The 16,490-nt window shown below is 38.4% G+C and overlaps 2 protein-coding genes across 3 annotated transcripts in view; one reads left to right on the forward strand and one right to left on the reverse strand.

Annotated features, from left to right (window-relative positions):
- Positions 1-547: 547 nt before the first annotated feature.
- Positions 548-2,834, reverse strand: uts2d (urotensin 2 domain containing). Its single transcript, XM_051947481.1, has 5 exons — positions 2,592-2,834; positions 2,298-2,402; positions 1,377-1,414; positions 1,069-1,159; positions 548-973 (listed from the first exon to the last, which is right to left on the reverse strand). Exons 1-5 carry the CDS (start codon positions 2,689-2,691, stop codon positions 948-950), a joined length of 360 nt encoding a protein of 119 aa, XP_051803441.1. The 5' UTR covers positions 2,692-2,834; the 3' UTR covers positions 548-947.
- Positions 2,835-6,514: 3,680 nt separating this feature from the next.
- The window catches only part of ccdc50a (coiled-coil domain containing 50a), a 32,228-nt gene continuing 22,252 nt past the window's right edge, over positions 6,515-16,490 (forward strand). Inside the window, exons 1-2 of one of the 2 annotated variants that reach the window (XM_051947477.1) lie at positions 6,515-6,854; positions 11,149-11,211. In XM_051947477.1, coding sequence (XP_051803437.1) covers positions 6,800-6,854; positions 11,149-11,211 — 118 coding nt within the window. In that variant the 5' untranslated portion in view covers positions 6,515-6,799. The remainder of the gene's footprint in view (positions 6,855-11,148; positions 11,212-16,490) is intronic. The other variant, XM_051947478.1, reaches the window with a different exon arrangement.

A 16,490-nucleotide genomic window follows, 5' to 3' on the forward strand; every position in this document is an offset into this window, starting at 1 on the left:
TTGAGTCTTTGGGACAATCTTGTCAATTTCCATGGTTATTTTGTGTTTCTTAGTGGTGTTTTCGTCCATTTTGTGGGGATTTTGCGCCTTCTTTGCAGTGATTTTTGCTGTGTGGGGTAATTTTTCATATTTGTGTTGAGTTTGTGTCTTTTTATGGTAATATGGAACCTTTTTGTTGATGTTTTTGCTGCAGTTTTGAGTTGTTGGGGCAACGTTGTCTCTTTTTGTGGTCATTTTATGTTTCTTATGGTAAGAATTACTCAGAAACAATTGGAAAAAAATGTTGACCTTTTTAAAACTAAGGTGCAAAAAATGTTGGTATTATTATTTCTATGCAGCCTATTATTATTATTTTCTACATTTCATTCTGAGCAGAATTAGAAGGGGGGGGGATGTAATTCTTTCCTTTATTTTTTGTGTTTCTGTCTGATGCTTTCAGTCTTCTTTCCTTCATTTCTCTTAAATTAAAATAAGAGTTTATTCTAGTGTCCTACATCTTAAAATCCTTCTTTAATTAAACCAAGAACGCCCACACAAGCAGCACAGATTCACGTTATCATTTTATTGACATTGTAAAATTACCAGCGGCGCCTTTCCTGAAAAGCAGGTGAGATGTTTGTGGTGTCAAAAACAAGTTGTGCCACAAGAGGGCGACAAAAACACAAACGGCAGCAGGCAAACAATAAATACATACAAATAAATAAAACTCCTGGTAAAATATATCTTTGCAGTCGAGTATGTTTTCGTCATATCTGACCCTCAAGTATTTCCAGTGAGCAGCTGACTAGAACTTTTCATGGGAACACGAAGCGTTTATCGATGACATTATGGTCCAACTCTCTATTGCTGGAGTAAATGCAGTGTGATTCTATTACTGGTGTTGTGAGGTTTTAAGGCTATGTTGGGCTTTTGCAGCAGCATTTCACAGTGATGCTCCTCCTGGTGTGTCAGACGCAGTACTTCCAGAAACAAGCTGCAGGGAAGAAGGCAAATAAAGGAGGATTTTAGATGCAGAATCCAAATAAATCAAAGAAAATAATCAATGTGCACGATTCCTTTTTCACTTACGCTCGCCTCGCTTCCTAGTTATGGATTTTCCTTCCATCATATTAGCTGTGATCTTCCTCTCCAGCTCCAGATCCTCCCTCAAAGCTCGCAGCTACAAACAGAGATCAGAGTGATTAAAACCCCGAGACGAGCTGCTGTCTCCTCAGTGTCCATGCATCATCTGTGGCTCCGTCACTGAAGCAGGTTTTTATTCAGAGCATCATATCCACTCAGAACGGATTAGGAAAGTGAAATAAAACACCAAAAACTCCACTCAGTGTCTGGATTGTCTCCAAAATTCTCTCAAAGTCAGTTTAGAAAAGCCTCACCTCCTCCAGCTCGGCTATTTTATTGGCCAGTTCAATACCTGCAGAAAAAAATCCAGTAAAGCAAAGCAGGAATTTGTGTTACTTGAAATAGAGTTTCTTTATCTGCAACAAGATAGATGGATGGATGGATGGATAGATAAACAATGTGCAAAAGAATGTGCAATTAATGTATAAATGGTCAAGGAATAGAAAAAAGGTGCAAAATTTATTGGTATTTACTCAAAAAAGGTGCAGAAATGGTTGATGTCTACAAATACTCTGCAACAATGGTTGGTATTTACCAAAAACGATGCAAAAGTTGTTGGTATTTACAAAAAAAATTGCAATAATTCTGGTATTTATTTTTAAAAAGATGGGAAAAAATGTTAGTATTTCAAATGCGGATGCAATTTTTTGTTATTTACAAGTAAATGTGAAAAAATATATTATTTTTTAAAAAATGTGCAAAAATTGTTGGTATTTACAAAAAATGTGCAAAAATTGTTGGCATTTACAAGAAAATATGTTAAAAAAATTGATATTTACTAAAAAGATGCAAAAATGCTGGCATTTCTTAAATTTCCCTCAGGATTAATAAAGTATCTATCTATCTATTTAGTTTTAAAAAGATGCAAAACTTGTTAGTATTTACAAATAATGATGCAAAAATTGTTGTTATTTACAAGTAAATGTTCAAAAAAGCATTGCTATTTACAAAAAAAGCACAAAAATTGTTGATATTTACAAGAAAACAGAGAATTAGGAAAAAGTGCAAAAAGGTAGAATGTGAAAATAGAACTAATAAAAAGCATTTTGATCAGGATTATTGGTTCAGTTACTATTTGTAGAATTCCTGATAGAACTAATAAGGTCTATTTAAACACGGTTAACATGCGAGGTAAACAAAATATGTTTATGTTAATCGTAAATGATCCCTCTCACCCAGAGGGTCGTCCGTCTCAACAGGAACTAAGCTTTTGTGCAGTAGTAGTGCTAGAATCTTGCTCTGGGAGTCTGTTTCCTCTCTGGAGTTAAAAACATGGTTTCCTGCAGGTACAGAGCAAAGAAAAATGTAATTTTAAGCACAAAAAAACAGATAAAAATGCACATTAACCTCTTAACCTGTTGCATTTTAGCAGAATTGTGGTAGAAAAGCAGAAGATGCATTAAGTGCATGCACAATTCTTTGCAAACTTTGCATATTTTCTTGCCTACAGACCATTTCTGTCCACTCACCAGGGATAAATATGCTCCTCCCTTCCACGCTGACGACTCCCTGCAGCAGCAACAAACCCAGGAGTCCTAAACAGCAGCTCACCGCTGAAAGCCTGTCCATCTCACTCAGCGTATACGATCCCAAACCAGACTGGAAGCAAAAAGTCCTCTCCCTTTGAGTCCGTCCCGTCAATATATTTATACTTTGTGGAGCTGTGAGGGAGGAGCCAGGCGGCGGCTCTAAATCATCGGCCGCTCACCATGGACTTCGTCAATAGGCCGCATTCTCACGTGGACCACGAAGCATCTGAATGAAATACGGTGACGTGGCGTGGCAGGAACCCTACATCACTGTGACACCAGCAAATCAAGCAGAGAGCCAGTTATCAATCAGCCCTGCTCATAGAGGACCAGGATCAGATGATCTTGGCACCTGCAAGTCTTTTTCTTTTACATTAATTGCTTCTTTAAATAGGTCCACGGTGGTGTGTTGGTCGTGAAAGTGGATTGATTCGGCCTCTAAGTGCACCACAGACGGAGATGGACTCCTCCACCTTGGCTTGACTTGGAGCTGAAGGAACATCCATCATGGACCAAACACCTCCCTGCATCCAGGCAATCACATCTCAGAGCTCTGCTTTGTGCTGCCGCCCCATCAAAGGGAAATGAGCTGCTGGGTTTGGCTGCTGAGGGATTCCCAAAAGTCTCCTCAGATGAGACTTAAGGAACTTTACACAAACACTTTATTTTAGTCACTGAGCTGCTGAAGACTCATCCATCCATCCATTCTCTATACACCGTTTTATCCTCATTAGGGTCATGGGGGGTGCTGGAGTCTATCCCAGCTGACTCGGGTGAAGGCAGGGGACACCCTGGACAGGTCACCAGTCTGTCACAGGGTGCTGAAGACTCAGAAGACTGTTAATGTGGAGCCACTCAGAGAGGCAGGAGGCCATCTAGAGGCCGCTAGAGAGATAGATCTTTGACTTAGCAATTAACTGCAAACCATGGTGGTTGAAGAAATAAGGGTTAGAGTTAATGGTTAACCCTTTGGTGCACAACATGGGTCAAAAGTGACCCATATTCAGTCTAAAACGGGTCTCTCTTGACTCATGTTATGTACCAAAGGGTTAAATAAATGCTGATATTTCCAAAAAAATGTGCATCATATGTTGGTATTTACAAAAAAAGGTGCTAAAATTGCTTACATTTACAAAAACAGGCATACAATTGCTTGTGTTTACAAAAAGGTGCAAAAATAGCTATTTACCCCAAAAAGTGGAACAATTGTTGACATTTACCAAAAAAATGCAACAATTGTTGATATTTACCCAAAAAAGGTGCAAAAATTGTTGATATTTACAAAAAAGGTGCAAAAAATTGCTCATGTTTACAAAACAGAGATAAAAAATTGTTTGTATTTACAAAAATATGCAAAAATTGCTCATGTTTACAAAACAGAGATAAAAAATTGTTTGTATTTACAAAAATATGCAAAAATTGCTCATGTTTACAAAACACAGATAAAAATTTGTTTGTATTTACAAAAATATGCAAAAATTGCTCACATTTACAAAAAAGTACACAATTGTTGATATTAAAATAGGTGCAGAAATTGTTGGTATTTACGAAATAAATTGAAAAAATTGTTAGTATTTATAAAACAGGTGCAAAGAATATTGGTATTTACATGAAAAGATACAAGAACATGTTGATATTTATATAAAATATGCAAAAATTGCTTGTATTTACAAAAAAAATGAAAAAAACGGGGTATTTACAAGAAAAGTTGAAAACATTGTTGATATTTACTAAAAAATGTGCAAAAATTACTGGTATTTACAAAAAAAGACGTTGAATTGTTGGTATTTACAAGAAAAAGGTGCAGAAAATGCAGCTTTTTGTCCTGTTTTATTCAGTCTATTTTTTGTTTTTAAAACCGCACTGCTTTCATCCTGTCTATAATTTTGTTGTTGTCAGTTTGACATCACTTTGATCTGATGTTATATAAAGATACATTTAATTTAATTTTATAAATGGGTTTCTGTTCTTGTTCAAGTCTAAATCCTGCAGCCATCAGTCATCCATCTGTCAGAGTTCAGAGTCAAACTGACCTCAGTAACAATCAGCATTGGAACTAATTCAGTTTTAAATGTGGACACAGTTTGTTGTTGTTTACTAATAGAGCTATTAATCAGGCTGTAAATGGAAAATTGACATTGATTCTTAATAAATTAATGTGCTGCTTTAGATTAAAATTAGATCTGGTTGAGGTGAAGCAGATGTGTCCTGAACACTAGAGGGAGCAACAACATTAACATAATAACCGAACCAGCTGCTGAGGGGTCACGTGAGTGTCTGTTCAAACCATAGACTGCAGTCAATGAATGGTTTGAAGAGGAGGCTTCTGTTGTTTTCTGTTCGGTCAGTTTATATCATTATTGCTGAACAGGAAGCTTCTTTATTCATCTGAAGCTCATTTCTGACCCACTTCTGCTTCACGATGAACATTTCTTGCAGCTGCAGACGTTTCAGTCACTGAACCTCAGAGATGCGTCAAGTTAAATACAAGCAGCGTCATTTATACAGGAAGTGTGGCTACTCTGCCTTTCAGAATAAACCTAACAATGAAATGGCATAACTGTTGATGGACTGTTACATATTTTATAAGAAAACTTATTTGACTATGAATATTTGTTAGAATGGAGAAATATTCAACCATCATGCAACCTTATGGACATTGCCGTCCTTTCCACTTCAGAGTTTTCGGTCATCTGTTTCTGGATATGGCATACATTTTGGCAAATGTGGGCATTTTGGGAGACTTTTTCAGATAGAATTTTAACCTCAGCTCCCATTATGCATCTATAAGACTGTGCACACAATAAAAGTCAACTCTGTTTAAAAATCAGTCACTATCATGCATCTAAGTCAGGGTTGTTGATAGTCACTGCCATATCCCCAACTGTAATAATGATAATAATAACAATCATAACAATAACAATAATAATAATTTTAAACAAATCCTCTTAGCATTTGCTAAGAGTTGGCTAAAAACAAATACCCAGTGAAAGTGGAAAATATTAATATAGAATTTTTTATGGCAGTGTTCTTAACGAACATATTTTTGTCTTTAAAGTCCTGAGTGAGTGTTATTGTAAATCAGACACTGTTTACAATATATATATGTATATATATATATATATATATATATATATATATATATATATATATATATATACACACACATATATATTTGTTGCCAATCAATGACATATCCCAGATTGTGATAACAAAAAAGTATGGATTTTTTATTTTTTTTATATTAATTACTTTATTTATGTATTTCGTTTGTATAAGAAACAACACTGAAGTCATGTATGCTAACTGGCATTTTAAAGGAAAATATCTGTGTTGATCCTGATTGCCCTGAGTGTGATTTTTTTTCTGCAATTCAGTCACTTTGTTTTAAACACAATTTAAAAAAAGAAATCATTGGCATGAGCATTAGAATCAATCTTGTTGGTAATCATTGACACACCCGAGGCTGTCATATGGTTTTTTTTAATTCTATTAGCATTAATATAATATAATATAATATAATATAATATAATATAATATAATATAATATAATATAATATATATTGAAAATTATTTTGTGTTTTTTTCCCATGAGAAACAACATTGAAATCATCTATGCACTAAAATTTAGTACGTAAAAATCCAGAAAATTCTGAAAATTTCGTAGATGCAATAAGGACTGATCTTGGAAAAAAGATTTAAATACATAATATTTTTATTGCAGCTTTGTTACTAGGAAATTTTGTCGTTAATGACCTCTGTATAACTTTTTAAATTGTTGCCTTGGCTTTCACAACTATGAGTTCCTTCTTTTATTTTGACATGTGGGATCCGGATGTGCGTGCGTTGAGTGTGTGTGACTTTCCGGTTGCAAGAAGGTTCTGAGGAGGTTGCGCGGAGGTTCGCGGACGGAGGGAGGGACGCTCGTAGAAGAATCTGACCCACAGCTTCAGCAGCAATTAGAGCTGCGACGCACCGAGAGACGGAGGCCGCCGAAACTAATCAGCAGGGCCGAGCTGCACCTGGACCATCGATCCGGTTCACCGTGGAGGCGATCAATCAGGCTTGCCGTTAACCTTCGGACGGAACGCGGAGGAGTAATTCACCGTCAACGGCTGTTCTTTTTTTGACTTATTACCGGTGACAACATGGCTGAATGTAACGTTAGCATCGACCAGAAGAAACTACCGGGAGTCAAAGAGGGTAACGTCTCTGTTTTTAATGTGGCGCTAACGACTAGCTGCTAACCAGGCTAATGCTAACCCACTGACCGCAGGTGTTTGTGTTTGTGCTGCTGTTAGCAGCATGCTAATGGATGCTAGCACACTGATAGTGGCACTGATTTCACTGTTAAAATACTGCACAGAAACCAGAGCTGCTAGTATTTTACTGTGTGTTTGCGGTGGTACTGCTCTACCATACTTAAACAGTACATTTGTGTATTTAATTACATTAGAAAATCAGATTTTCTGCTTAATACTGCATTAAAATAGTGTTTCTAAATGTGACCCATATGAAAAATACCTGCAAATTGACATTTTCTTACTTAAAAATGTTTGAAACTACTATGAATTGCAGATATGCACCTTAAATGCAAATCTGTCTGCATGTAAAACACCTAAAATAGTAAAAAAAATAAAAAAAATAATAATTAAATAAAAGATAAGGCCACATTGGGAGCATGTATTCAATTTATTTGACAAATTCTAATCTATTAAATGCATTTTAGAAACTGAAGAAAATAAATTTGAGTTAGAAACGTGGCCTGCCGTATAGGAATCAATGTAAAGTTGTCAGTAATTTTCTTAGTTTCCTTATAATCCTCCAAATAATGTTTTCTTTTATTCACACTGTTGATTTGTAGCCTTCTGATCATGGTCATTCTCCCAGAAAACATCATCAGATTGCACAATACTTAGCCCTATGATGCAAAAATAGGACATTACAGTTAGAAATTGGTGCATTTTTGCAATATTTTGTTCTATTTTTAAGGCTACAGTCTGATAATTAGACTCCTGACATATTTTTAATGTAATTTCCTTCATATCAAATGCAGTGTTTGGATTAAATAAGTTGGACTGTTTTGTAGGTAAAGGGTTACGTATTTACATATATACATGCTGTGTGCGATGTCCACAGTCTGGCGGTGTTGTCAGGTGACTTGTAGCTGTGGTTTTAGCGTTCATCACATGAAGTTGTTTGCCTGTTCTTAAAGTATGCCGTTGAGCCACAGCTCCCAAACACGCATGGCACATCTGACTTATTGTGTTGACGTTGGCTGTAAAACTGCTCTGGAACGTTATCCTAAAAGATGATAGCTCCAGCTCCCTCCCACAAGATTTTTTCTAACTCAGGATAACATGTAAACGCTGCTCCATGTTTCATGTTCCTCAGGATATCATGAACAGGAGGTGGACGCTGGAGTGTTTGCACTGAATCAGAATCAGTTTTAGCAAAGAATTTTGTTGTTTTGGTGCTTAGCAGTGGACAAAAAAGGTGGAAAAACTGCTTCAAGAATAGATAAATGATTAGATTAAAGCAAGTGTTGTGGGTTAAACAAATATAAGAACCCAGAAATAGAGGTAAGATGTCTGTTTTGGAAAAAATTGGTGGTATTTTAAAAAAAAGTAGGTGCAAAAATGCTTTACAAAAAACGTGCACAAATTGTTGGTATTTACAAAAAATTATGCAAAAATGGTTGGTATTTACAAAAAATGTGTAACAATTGCTGGTATTTACGATAATGGTGCAATTTTTGGGAGGATATTAACCAGAAAAATGCAAAAATTGTAGGTATTTACAAAAAATGTGAAAAAAAAAATGCTGGTATCAATCAAAATTGATCCCATATTTACCAAAAAAGTGCAAAAATTGCTCGTATTTACAAAAAAAGGTTCAAAATTATTGGTATTGACAAAAAATGTTGGTATTTACTAAAAAGGGTGCAAAAAATACAGATATTAACCAGAAAGGTGCAAAAACTGCTCATATTTTTTTTAAAAAGTGCCAGATTTGTTGAAATTTACAAAATAGGTGTGAGAATTGTTAGTATAGAGAAAAAGGTACAAAAACAATCCAGGTATTAACAAAAAAATTGCAAAATGTGTGCAAAAATTATTTACAAAAAAAGCGCTAGAAATGCTAGTATTTGGAAAACAACGTGCAAAAGATGTTGGTATGTACCAGAAAAAGGTGCAACACATGCAGCTTTTTCTTCAGTCTGTTTTTAAAACCTGACTGTTGCTCCACGTCTCGGAGCGATGCTGCTGAATGGGAGCCGTCCTGTTGGTGTGAAGCAGCTGCTCGGTGGGATGCTTGTTATTCTGGTCAGAGAGACGAGAAACCTGCATTTCCACTGCTGGTCTGCTGAGGGAACGACTGAAACTGATCTCTAATTTTGGGAAAATGGTAGAAAATGTGCCTGTTTTTACTCCTCTGTAGCTCCCAGAGGAGCTGAACTTGTGTTTTGTCCTTCCTGCTGCACATAAAGCATCAAACCCGACCTCCTGCTGTTCACGCTTTTGTGCACGTCGCTGTAATCCTCGTGTCACTTGTTGCTCGACGTCGTCGTAAATACCGCCGAGCTTTGAAAGCACACAGACCCAAATTGTTAGCCGAGTTAAAACCGCTGCTACACCACATCTCAGGTTCCTCGGCTAAGAAGATTAAGCATATGGTTGGAAAACGCTCCGTGTTCATGGAATCCCAAACTGGCCCGGTGCTGTGGGGCTTTGTGGAGGTCCTGACCTGCTCCTCTCAGCATCTGTTTGCCCCCTTCAGGCTTTTATTCACAGCTGAACCACCTTCTGGATGTGGATCACTCATCAGTGTTTGTACTTAGCAGTATTTAATCTGTCTTTAAGGCACACTGACACACATTCACACTCAGATACCGTCTTCTTATGTGGGTTAAATGGTCTCTGAGAGCTTTTAGTACAACAGCAGGACCAATCCTGACGGCACACGTGTTCTAAAAGAGCAGCAGCTTCTTAATGTGCTTTTTATTTTAGTCTTCAGAGTGGTGCTTGGCTTCCTGTGAAATTAAATCGTAGTTCTGTTTCTATATTTGAGCTTTACTTTTACAGCAGATGGAAAGTCTTACTGTAGAGTTTCAAGAGTTGTGTTGCTAAACAGGGCAACAGACAGAAGTGGTTGAGTTTCTGTTCGTGTTTGAAGACGGGTAGATCCCAAATATTCAAAGAAAGAAAAGCTGCTTCAGATCAGAACGGTCGAGATGAGTGTGTTTTATGAAGAAAATCCCCTCTTAGAACAGTCTGGATGGTTGTTTACAGGATGAATATTCATATTGAAACCTTAAAAATCAAGTTTGAGTTTAGGTTTGTTTCATGTTCCTCAGGATGACCTGAGCAGTAGGTGGCTAGTGGAGCATTAGCGCTGATCGGAAACAGTTTTATGCCAGAGTTTTGGTGCTTAGCAGTCCACTAAAAAGTGGGAAAATAGTTTCACAAAGGATAAATGATTGGATTAAAGCAAGCGTTGTGGGTTAAATAAATACAAGAAGCCAGATTTAAAGGTCAGATGTCCATTTTTTGGTAAAATCCAAATAGTCAAAGAGAGAAAAGCCGCCTCCTATCAGAACAGTCAAGATGAAAGTGTTTTATGGAGAAAATCCCCTCTTAGAACAGTGTGGACGTTTTTTTTCAGGATGAATATTCATATCGAAACTGTAAAAAGCAAAGACTGTTAGAGTTTTGGTTTGTTGTGTGGATGAAAAATGAGCAGTAAACTGTAGATTTGATGAGCGAGATGATGGTTGGAGCTGTCGGCGTCGAGCTAAAGCCAGATGATAATTATGGACACACTCAGGTTGTGTTTGTGTAAAAAGAAGCTTTACAAATGCTTCGTCTTGTCAGTCGGTTCCAGAATTAAAGCTCACGGCTTATCAGTAGCAAAACAGCTTCTCGTTTCTTTTCACCTCGAAATAACTTTTTTTTTTTGTCGTAGCGTCTTTACACAAACGATGGTTCCTCAGTTTCACTCAATGCTGACAAAATGACCAAACCGCTCCCCAGATGGCATCACCACAAACAGCATCAGGCCGAGCTGAGAACGTGTGAAAAGTACAGACGTGGAATGTTTTCATCACCACTTTTTGTTTTGAGTTCGATCCATCCGGCAGTCACGTTTCTCAGAATACCGTGGAGCAGATTGTCATTCATTTTGCTCTTATACAAATCCACTAAACGCAGAATAAATGCACAGCTTGAGTTCAGTCTCTTCTGACTGTGTGTTCTAGTTTAACTCGGCTTCCTGTCCTCAACTGTGGGTCACTTTTTAAATAGCTTTGCTGTTACATATTGTGTGTGAACAGATGTTACCTGCAGGATGTGAAACCGTGTGTCAGATTAAAATCTAACATCTCATCTGCCGCTACTTTGACTTCCACTGAAAAGTTCAGAGTTTCAGTGAACAAGCATTTGGTTTTAGAAGCTAATTTTGAACATGCTGTTTTTTTCTCTTCCTGTTTTTTCTTCAGTGTGTCGAGACTTTGCGGTGCTGGAGGACCACTGCCTGGCCTACAACCTCCAGGAGCAAGAAAGTAAGAAACTGCAGCTTTAATTTCTTTCCCCTAATCTGCAGATTTTCACCTGAAGCATCTTCAGACCGGGAATGTTTGCGTTTCTGCTTTTCTGTTGCAGAGAAAAGCTTCACTACATTTGATGTCCAGTTCAGTATTCAGATAATAAATAAGTTCATTTATATGTGCCCTTTCAGTTTGACAGTCTTTTATTGTTGTGATGTTTCCTGGTATCACACTGATGACTGTTTTGGTCAAAGGTCACTTAATCCTCTGAGCTCCAAGCAGTTTCTGTTCCTGTCATGTTCTGGGCTCATTTTTCACCCCAGTATAAAGTCCTGAAACAGTAAAGACACAGAAATGTCTTAAAATACCATGAATCATAAAAAAGGTTAATTTCTTTTGCGTTATTTATTTTTCACACATTGGAGAAACCTGGATTCAGTCTGTACATGATTGTCCAAGTACCCACATGTGCTACCAGTACTGGGAAAACGTAGTAGCTCTGCACACTGTAGGTGTTTCACTGTTTACTTTGACCCGTCTAGTTTTTTCTGTCAGCTCTGTGTAAACACATTTCAGCCAAAAAAATCCTTGAATTTTTGTCATGTGACTGTTTCCTGCAGGTGAGTCAGTTGTAGCTTCACAGTTGCATGGAGGAGCGCAAAATTTTTAGTTTTTTGCACGATCTTGTTCAAACAACCGGTAAATGTTAGGAACGTTTTTGAATGAGACCTGTAGCATAAAGTGATTTTAAATAAATGTCACCATTTTAAGCTTAGATTTGGTTCCGTTTCCCAACATAACAAGGACATGTGTTGATAAAATGTCACAGATGATTAGTTCAGTGACTGTCAAAGTTCTTCACAATTTCTGGCTGATAAATTTTGTTATTTTTATGCTTGCTTGCCTTTAAATGCCAGACAGCAAGTGCTGTGGTTCAGAGGCCGTAGTGGCCCGTGCTCTTTATTTCTATCAGCTTGGTGTAAACCCTACCTGTGGTTCAGCCCAGTGGAGCCAAAAAATCCAGAATTTTTGTTATGATTCTGTTTGTTACAAGTGAGTCCACTGTAGCTTGATGGTTGCATCGAGGAGCGCAAAATTTCTTTGTTCTTTTGCACAATATGTCCAGAGAAAACGCTAAATTTTTGGCAAATTTTTGAGTGAGACATGTCATAGAAAGTGATTTTAATAAAGTGTCATGATTTTAAGCTCAGATTTGGTCACGTTTCCCAACATAACAAGGACACATGTTGATAAAATGTCACAGATGATTAGTTCAATAACTGTCACAAAGTTATTTACAATTTCTGTCCAATAAATTCAGTTGTTTTGGTGATTGTTTGCCTTTAAATGCTGGACTGCAGGTTCTGGGGTTCAGAGGCCATATTGACCCATGTAATCCTAGAATTTTTGTTATGTGACTGTTGGGCACAACTGAATCAGTAATAATTTCAAAGTTGCATTTAGAAGCGCAGAATTTTTTGTTTTTGACAGATTCTGTTTAGGGCATGCGAATATTTTTCGGTGAATTTTTAGTATGCAGGTGGTTATCTTTCCCAAAGGAATGATGACATGCTGATAAAATGACGAAAAGTTCTTTACAATTTCTGGATGATAGATGTAGTTATTTGTTGGTTCTATAAGGACAACATGCTGTTTAAACACAGAATGTTGTGATATCCAGAGATTTAATGCTCGCTTTGCAAAAGAACAAGCCATGAAAGATGTTTTTCAGAGCGTCGCAGCAGAAACGTTCCTGCAGCCCACAAAGCTCCACGTTGCCCTTTTTGGAAAACGTGTCGAGTTTAACAGGCTGAACTGCAGCGTCGGTGGCTGCAGCCCGAATAATCCGATATAAACCCCGCTTCAGCCACACAATTAGCGCAGTGAATGGTGCAGGATGCCACAGCGGTTCTGTATCGGCTCTGGGCTGCTGCTCCTGGTTCCTCTGGATCTCATTAATTTCAGTGTTTGCTGCAGCTGGAGCACAGAGAAGCTCTGATTCCTGATCTGAACTGAGACACTCTGTTGTCTCTGAGAATGTGTGTGTGTGAGCGGTTTTTGGGCGTTTTTTTGCTTTGCTTTGTCTCTGTGCTTTCATGCTGCATTAGATTAGCTGCAGCTTTTATCTGGGATCACATGAGTAATTAGCTGCATCTTTTTCACATGATTTAAAAAGGAATTTTAGACACTCACTATAAAGGGTGTGTCCTGATGGTGGTTATTGCTTTGAATGTTTTATCTTTTGCTTTAGTGTTGCAGCTGTATGTTAAAGCCATTTCCTGCTGAGGTAGTCTGAGGCACTGACTGGGTTTTCCTGCTCAGAATGGGCCTTTAGGGTGCAGTACTATGCAGGACTATAAGCATGATAGGTCCACAGATAGTAAAGGCAAAGTCTGTGTTGCATTATTTTACAGAAATCTGTGCATTTTCCTGTTTGAGCATTTGATCAACAAAAATGTCTGATAGACATGGTTAATTAAGTGCCTAAACAGGTTGTATTTTTTCCTTAAGATTCTCAATTCTTATCATTTTGACGCTGGTGATTTTCTTTCGATCCTGGCTAGAAATCTCCTCAGTGGAGCCAAAAATTCCTCCATGCATTCCTGCAGACAAAACAAGCCTTCCTTTCTTCATGCACATCTGCAGATGATCCACCTGCTCACATCCTTCACCTGCACAAAGAGGCTAATGCCGACATTGTAAAGAAAATTACTGTTCACATTTCTTCAGTGTCCTTCAGGTTTACAGGGTCAGTCCCTCCAGGAATTTGCGATGTTGCGATTACAACAATTAACACAAATGCTACCAATCTCCGTGAATTCTGCCCAACCTTGCAGTTTTGTCCAATCACCACAACCTTTCCTGCAGTTTTAGCCAGCCTCACGAGTTCCACCAATCATAGCAGTCCCCAGCGCAAACGTAATGCACGTACATCACCGAATTCACTTCCTTGTTTGTAGTTTGAAGATGCAGACGTGTCCGATTCGAATGTCTCTCATTTACCAACAAAAATTACTGCTAAAGACCGTGCAAAACAATTCCCTGACGTTCTTCACAAAAGCGGAGGTAAACTGTTTTGCACCCCGTGCAATATTGTGGTGGAATACAAACGAAAATCATTGATTGAAAAACACTTTTCTGCCACGAAACGAGCGGAACACAGACCAGACAAATCACCGTGGCAGAAGCTGTTGCATCCAGATCTGTTGCAAACACTGACAGAAAGATGGTACCTTAGATGAATTAATTGACATGACAAGCCGTGAGCGTGTGTGTGAATACGGGTGTGCCAGGATCTGAAGTTAACTTTTTAAGCCACTGACAGATGTGTCCAAATATGATTCATTCGTCAGTAAAGTATCATTTTGTGCCTTAAATCTACCAACCACTGCATGTTAAACCATCATCTGGCTGCTGCTGATTTCCCACCGTGGTGTGCCGGCTCTGTAAATGGGTTGGAGCGTGTTAAAGAATTAGTTTAGAAATAAATATTGTCAATTAAAATGTTGAAACATGTTTTAAAAGCTGGAAAAATGCCACTTTTTAGCAACTGTCACCGTCTCCCGCAATTTCATTGCAACAAATGCGCTTAAAACATCGCAACTTACATCGCAATCTTTTAGAAAAGCTGCTGCGAATTCAGGCTTTTTAGGTCTCGAAAAAAGCCCAAGAAATCCTGAAGGAACTGAATTTTAGAGCGGAGGCTATCTGAACACATGTTCTGTGCTGTATACTGGGTTGTTTTTCTGTTTCTTAAACATGCCTCTTTATATCACCACAAAAGGTCAAATTATGCAAGAATCTCTGCAAGAAAAAAGGCCAGATGCCGCCCAGCCGTAGACGAAGAGCAGATTAGCTGTAATTAAGGTGGATTTTCATGGTCTGTCCTTCTGTTGTCATTAACCCTCTTAAAGCTGCGCTGATCAGTTACCGCTCTGTTGTCACAATAACTGATCTGCTTTGAGAGATGTCGTTTCTCCTCTGACCCTGGAGGTCACGCTGGCCGGACACGCTGGATCGTAAAACGTCTAAGTCTCTTTTGTTTCCTGGATCAACAGATGGACGCCTCAGAAGTGGTTTTCAAGCGCATTCATTTCAAGTTGCTGCAAAGCTCCAGCTGGCTTTTATTTTCATTAAAAACGTCGAGCATGCAAAACTCTGAAGCATCCAAGTGTCACATGGAAAACGTTTCTTTACGGCTGTGTCAGCTCCAGCATGTTTTCTCCATTTGAGGTTCACAGCTCAGCTTTCTCACCCCAGATCCCCTTTCTCTGATTGACGTGGAACCTCTTCATTTTGTCAGAATGTTGTTTTTTTTTTTTTTCTTTCTTCCCTGAAAGATGAATCAATTTTCTTGTTGGGAAAAACATGGTAGCGGATAAATGATCGCCTCGTCTTGGGTTGTAGCATCGGTTCTGCCTTCACGTATTTTCTGTGAGGTGTCGCCAACTTCAGCAATCGATCACGGCATCATCCAGAAAAATCAATGTCACCCGTTGACGTTCTATCAAGTTGGCACAGCTGTTTCCTCTTTCAATCCCGCTGGTCAGAAGCAGAAACTTTATGGAGCTTCTCATGGATATTTTGCCAAATTTAATTTGGTCCTTTTCACGATGGGAGCTGGGAACAGATCAATAGTCAGGTGAAACAGAGCCCAGCGAGTGAGTGATGCTCTCTATGCTTACGGAGTGCTGGGAGTGCGTCAACAGGCAGGATTTATTATCCATTATGGCCCTCAACGTGCTGTCACACAACCTTGGAACGACGCCTCAGCTGCCAACGTTCATTTCTCAGTCACTAAGAACGCTCGCTGTTCATTACCGGACACCAAAAACCATCCTGCATGTTTATCCTGTCCTCTGCAGACCTTCTAAACATTCAGAGAAACATTTTAAAAGATAAGATCAACTTTATTAATCCTCAAGGAAGTTGTTTTGCCAGAGTACAATACAATAAACAACGGTTAGTGGAATATATACAATGACACAGAAGTTAGTAGTAAAAGAAGAAATCAAAAAGAATACAAAATGCAAAGTGTCTAAAGGCGCTTTTCCACGAGCACCAACCCGGCTCCACTCAAGTCGGTTTATGTCGTTTTCCATTACAGTTGAGTACTACCTCACCGTGGATGGAGTCGTCACCGAGTTAGCTTTGATGGCTAACTAGCTAGCTTATTGTCTGCCTACAGGAGGCAACAGCATTACTTTCAAAATATACTTGTTTGTTTAAAGTGAGCTTGCCACCTGTGGGATAAGTGACGTAAACGTTTCTTGAAGTCACGAAACACTCACCGG

The sequence above is a fragment of the Acanthochromis polyacanthus genome, chromosome 4 (assembly GCF_021347895.1).
Source record: "Acanthochromis polyacanthus isolate Apoly-LR-REF ecotype Palm Island chromosome 4, KAUST_Apoly_ChrSc, whole genome shotgun sequence".
Taxonomy (NCBI): Eukaryota; Metazoa; Chordata; class Actinopteri; family Pomacentridae; genus Acanthochromis; species Acanthochromis polyacanthus.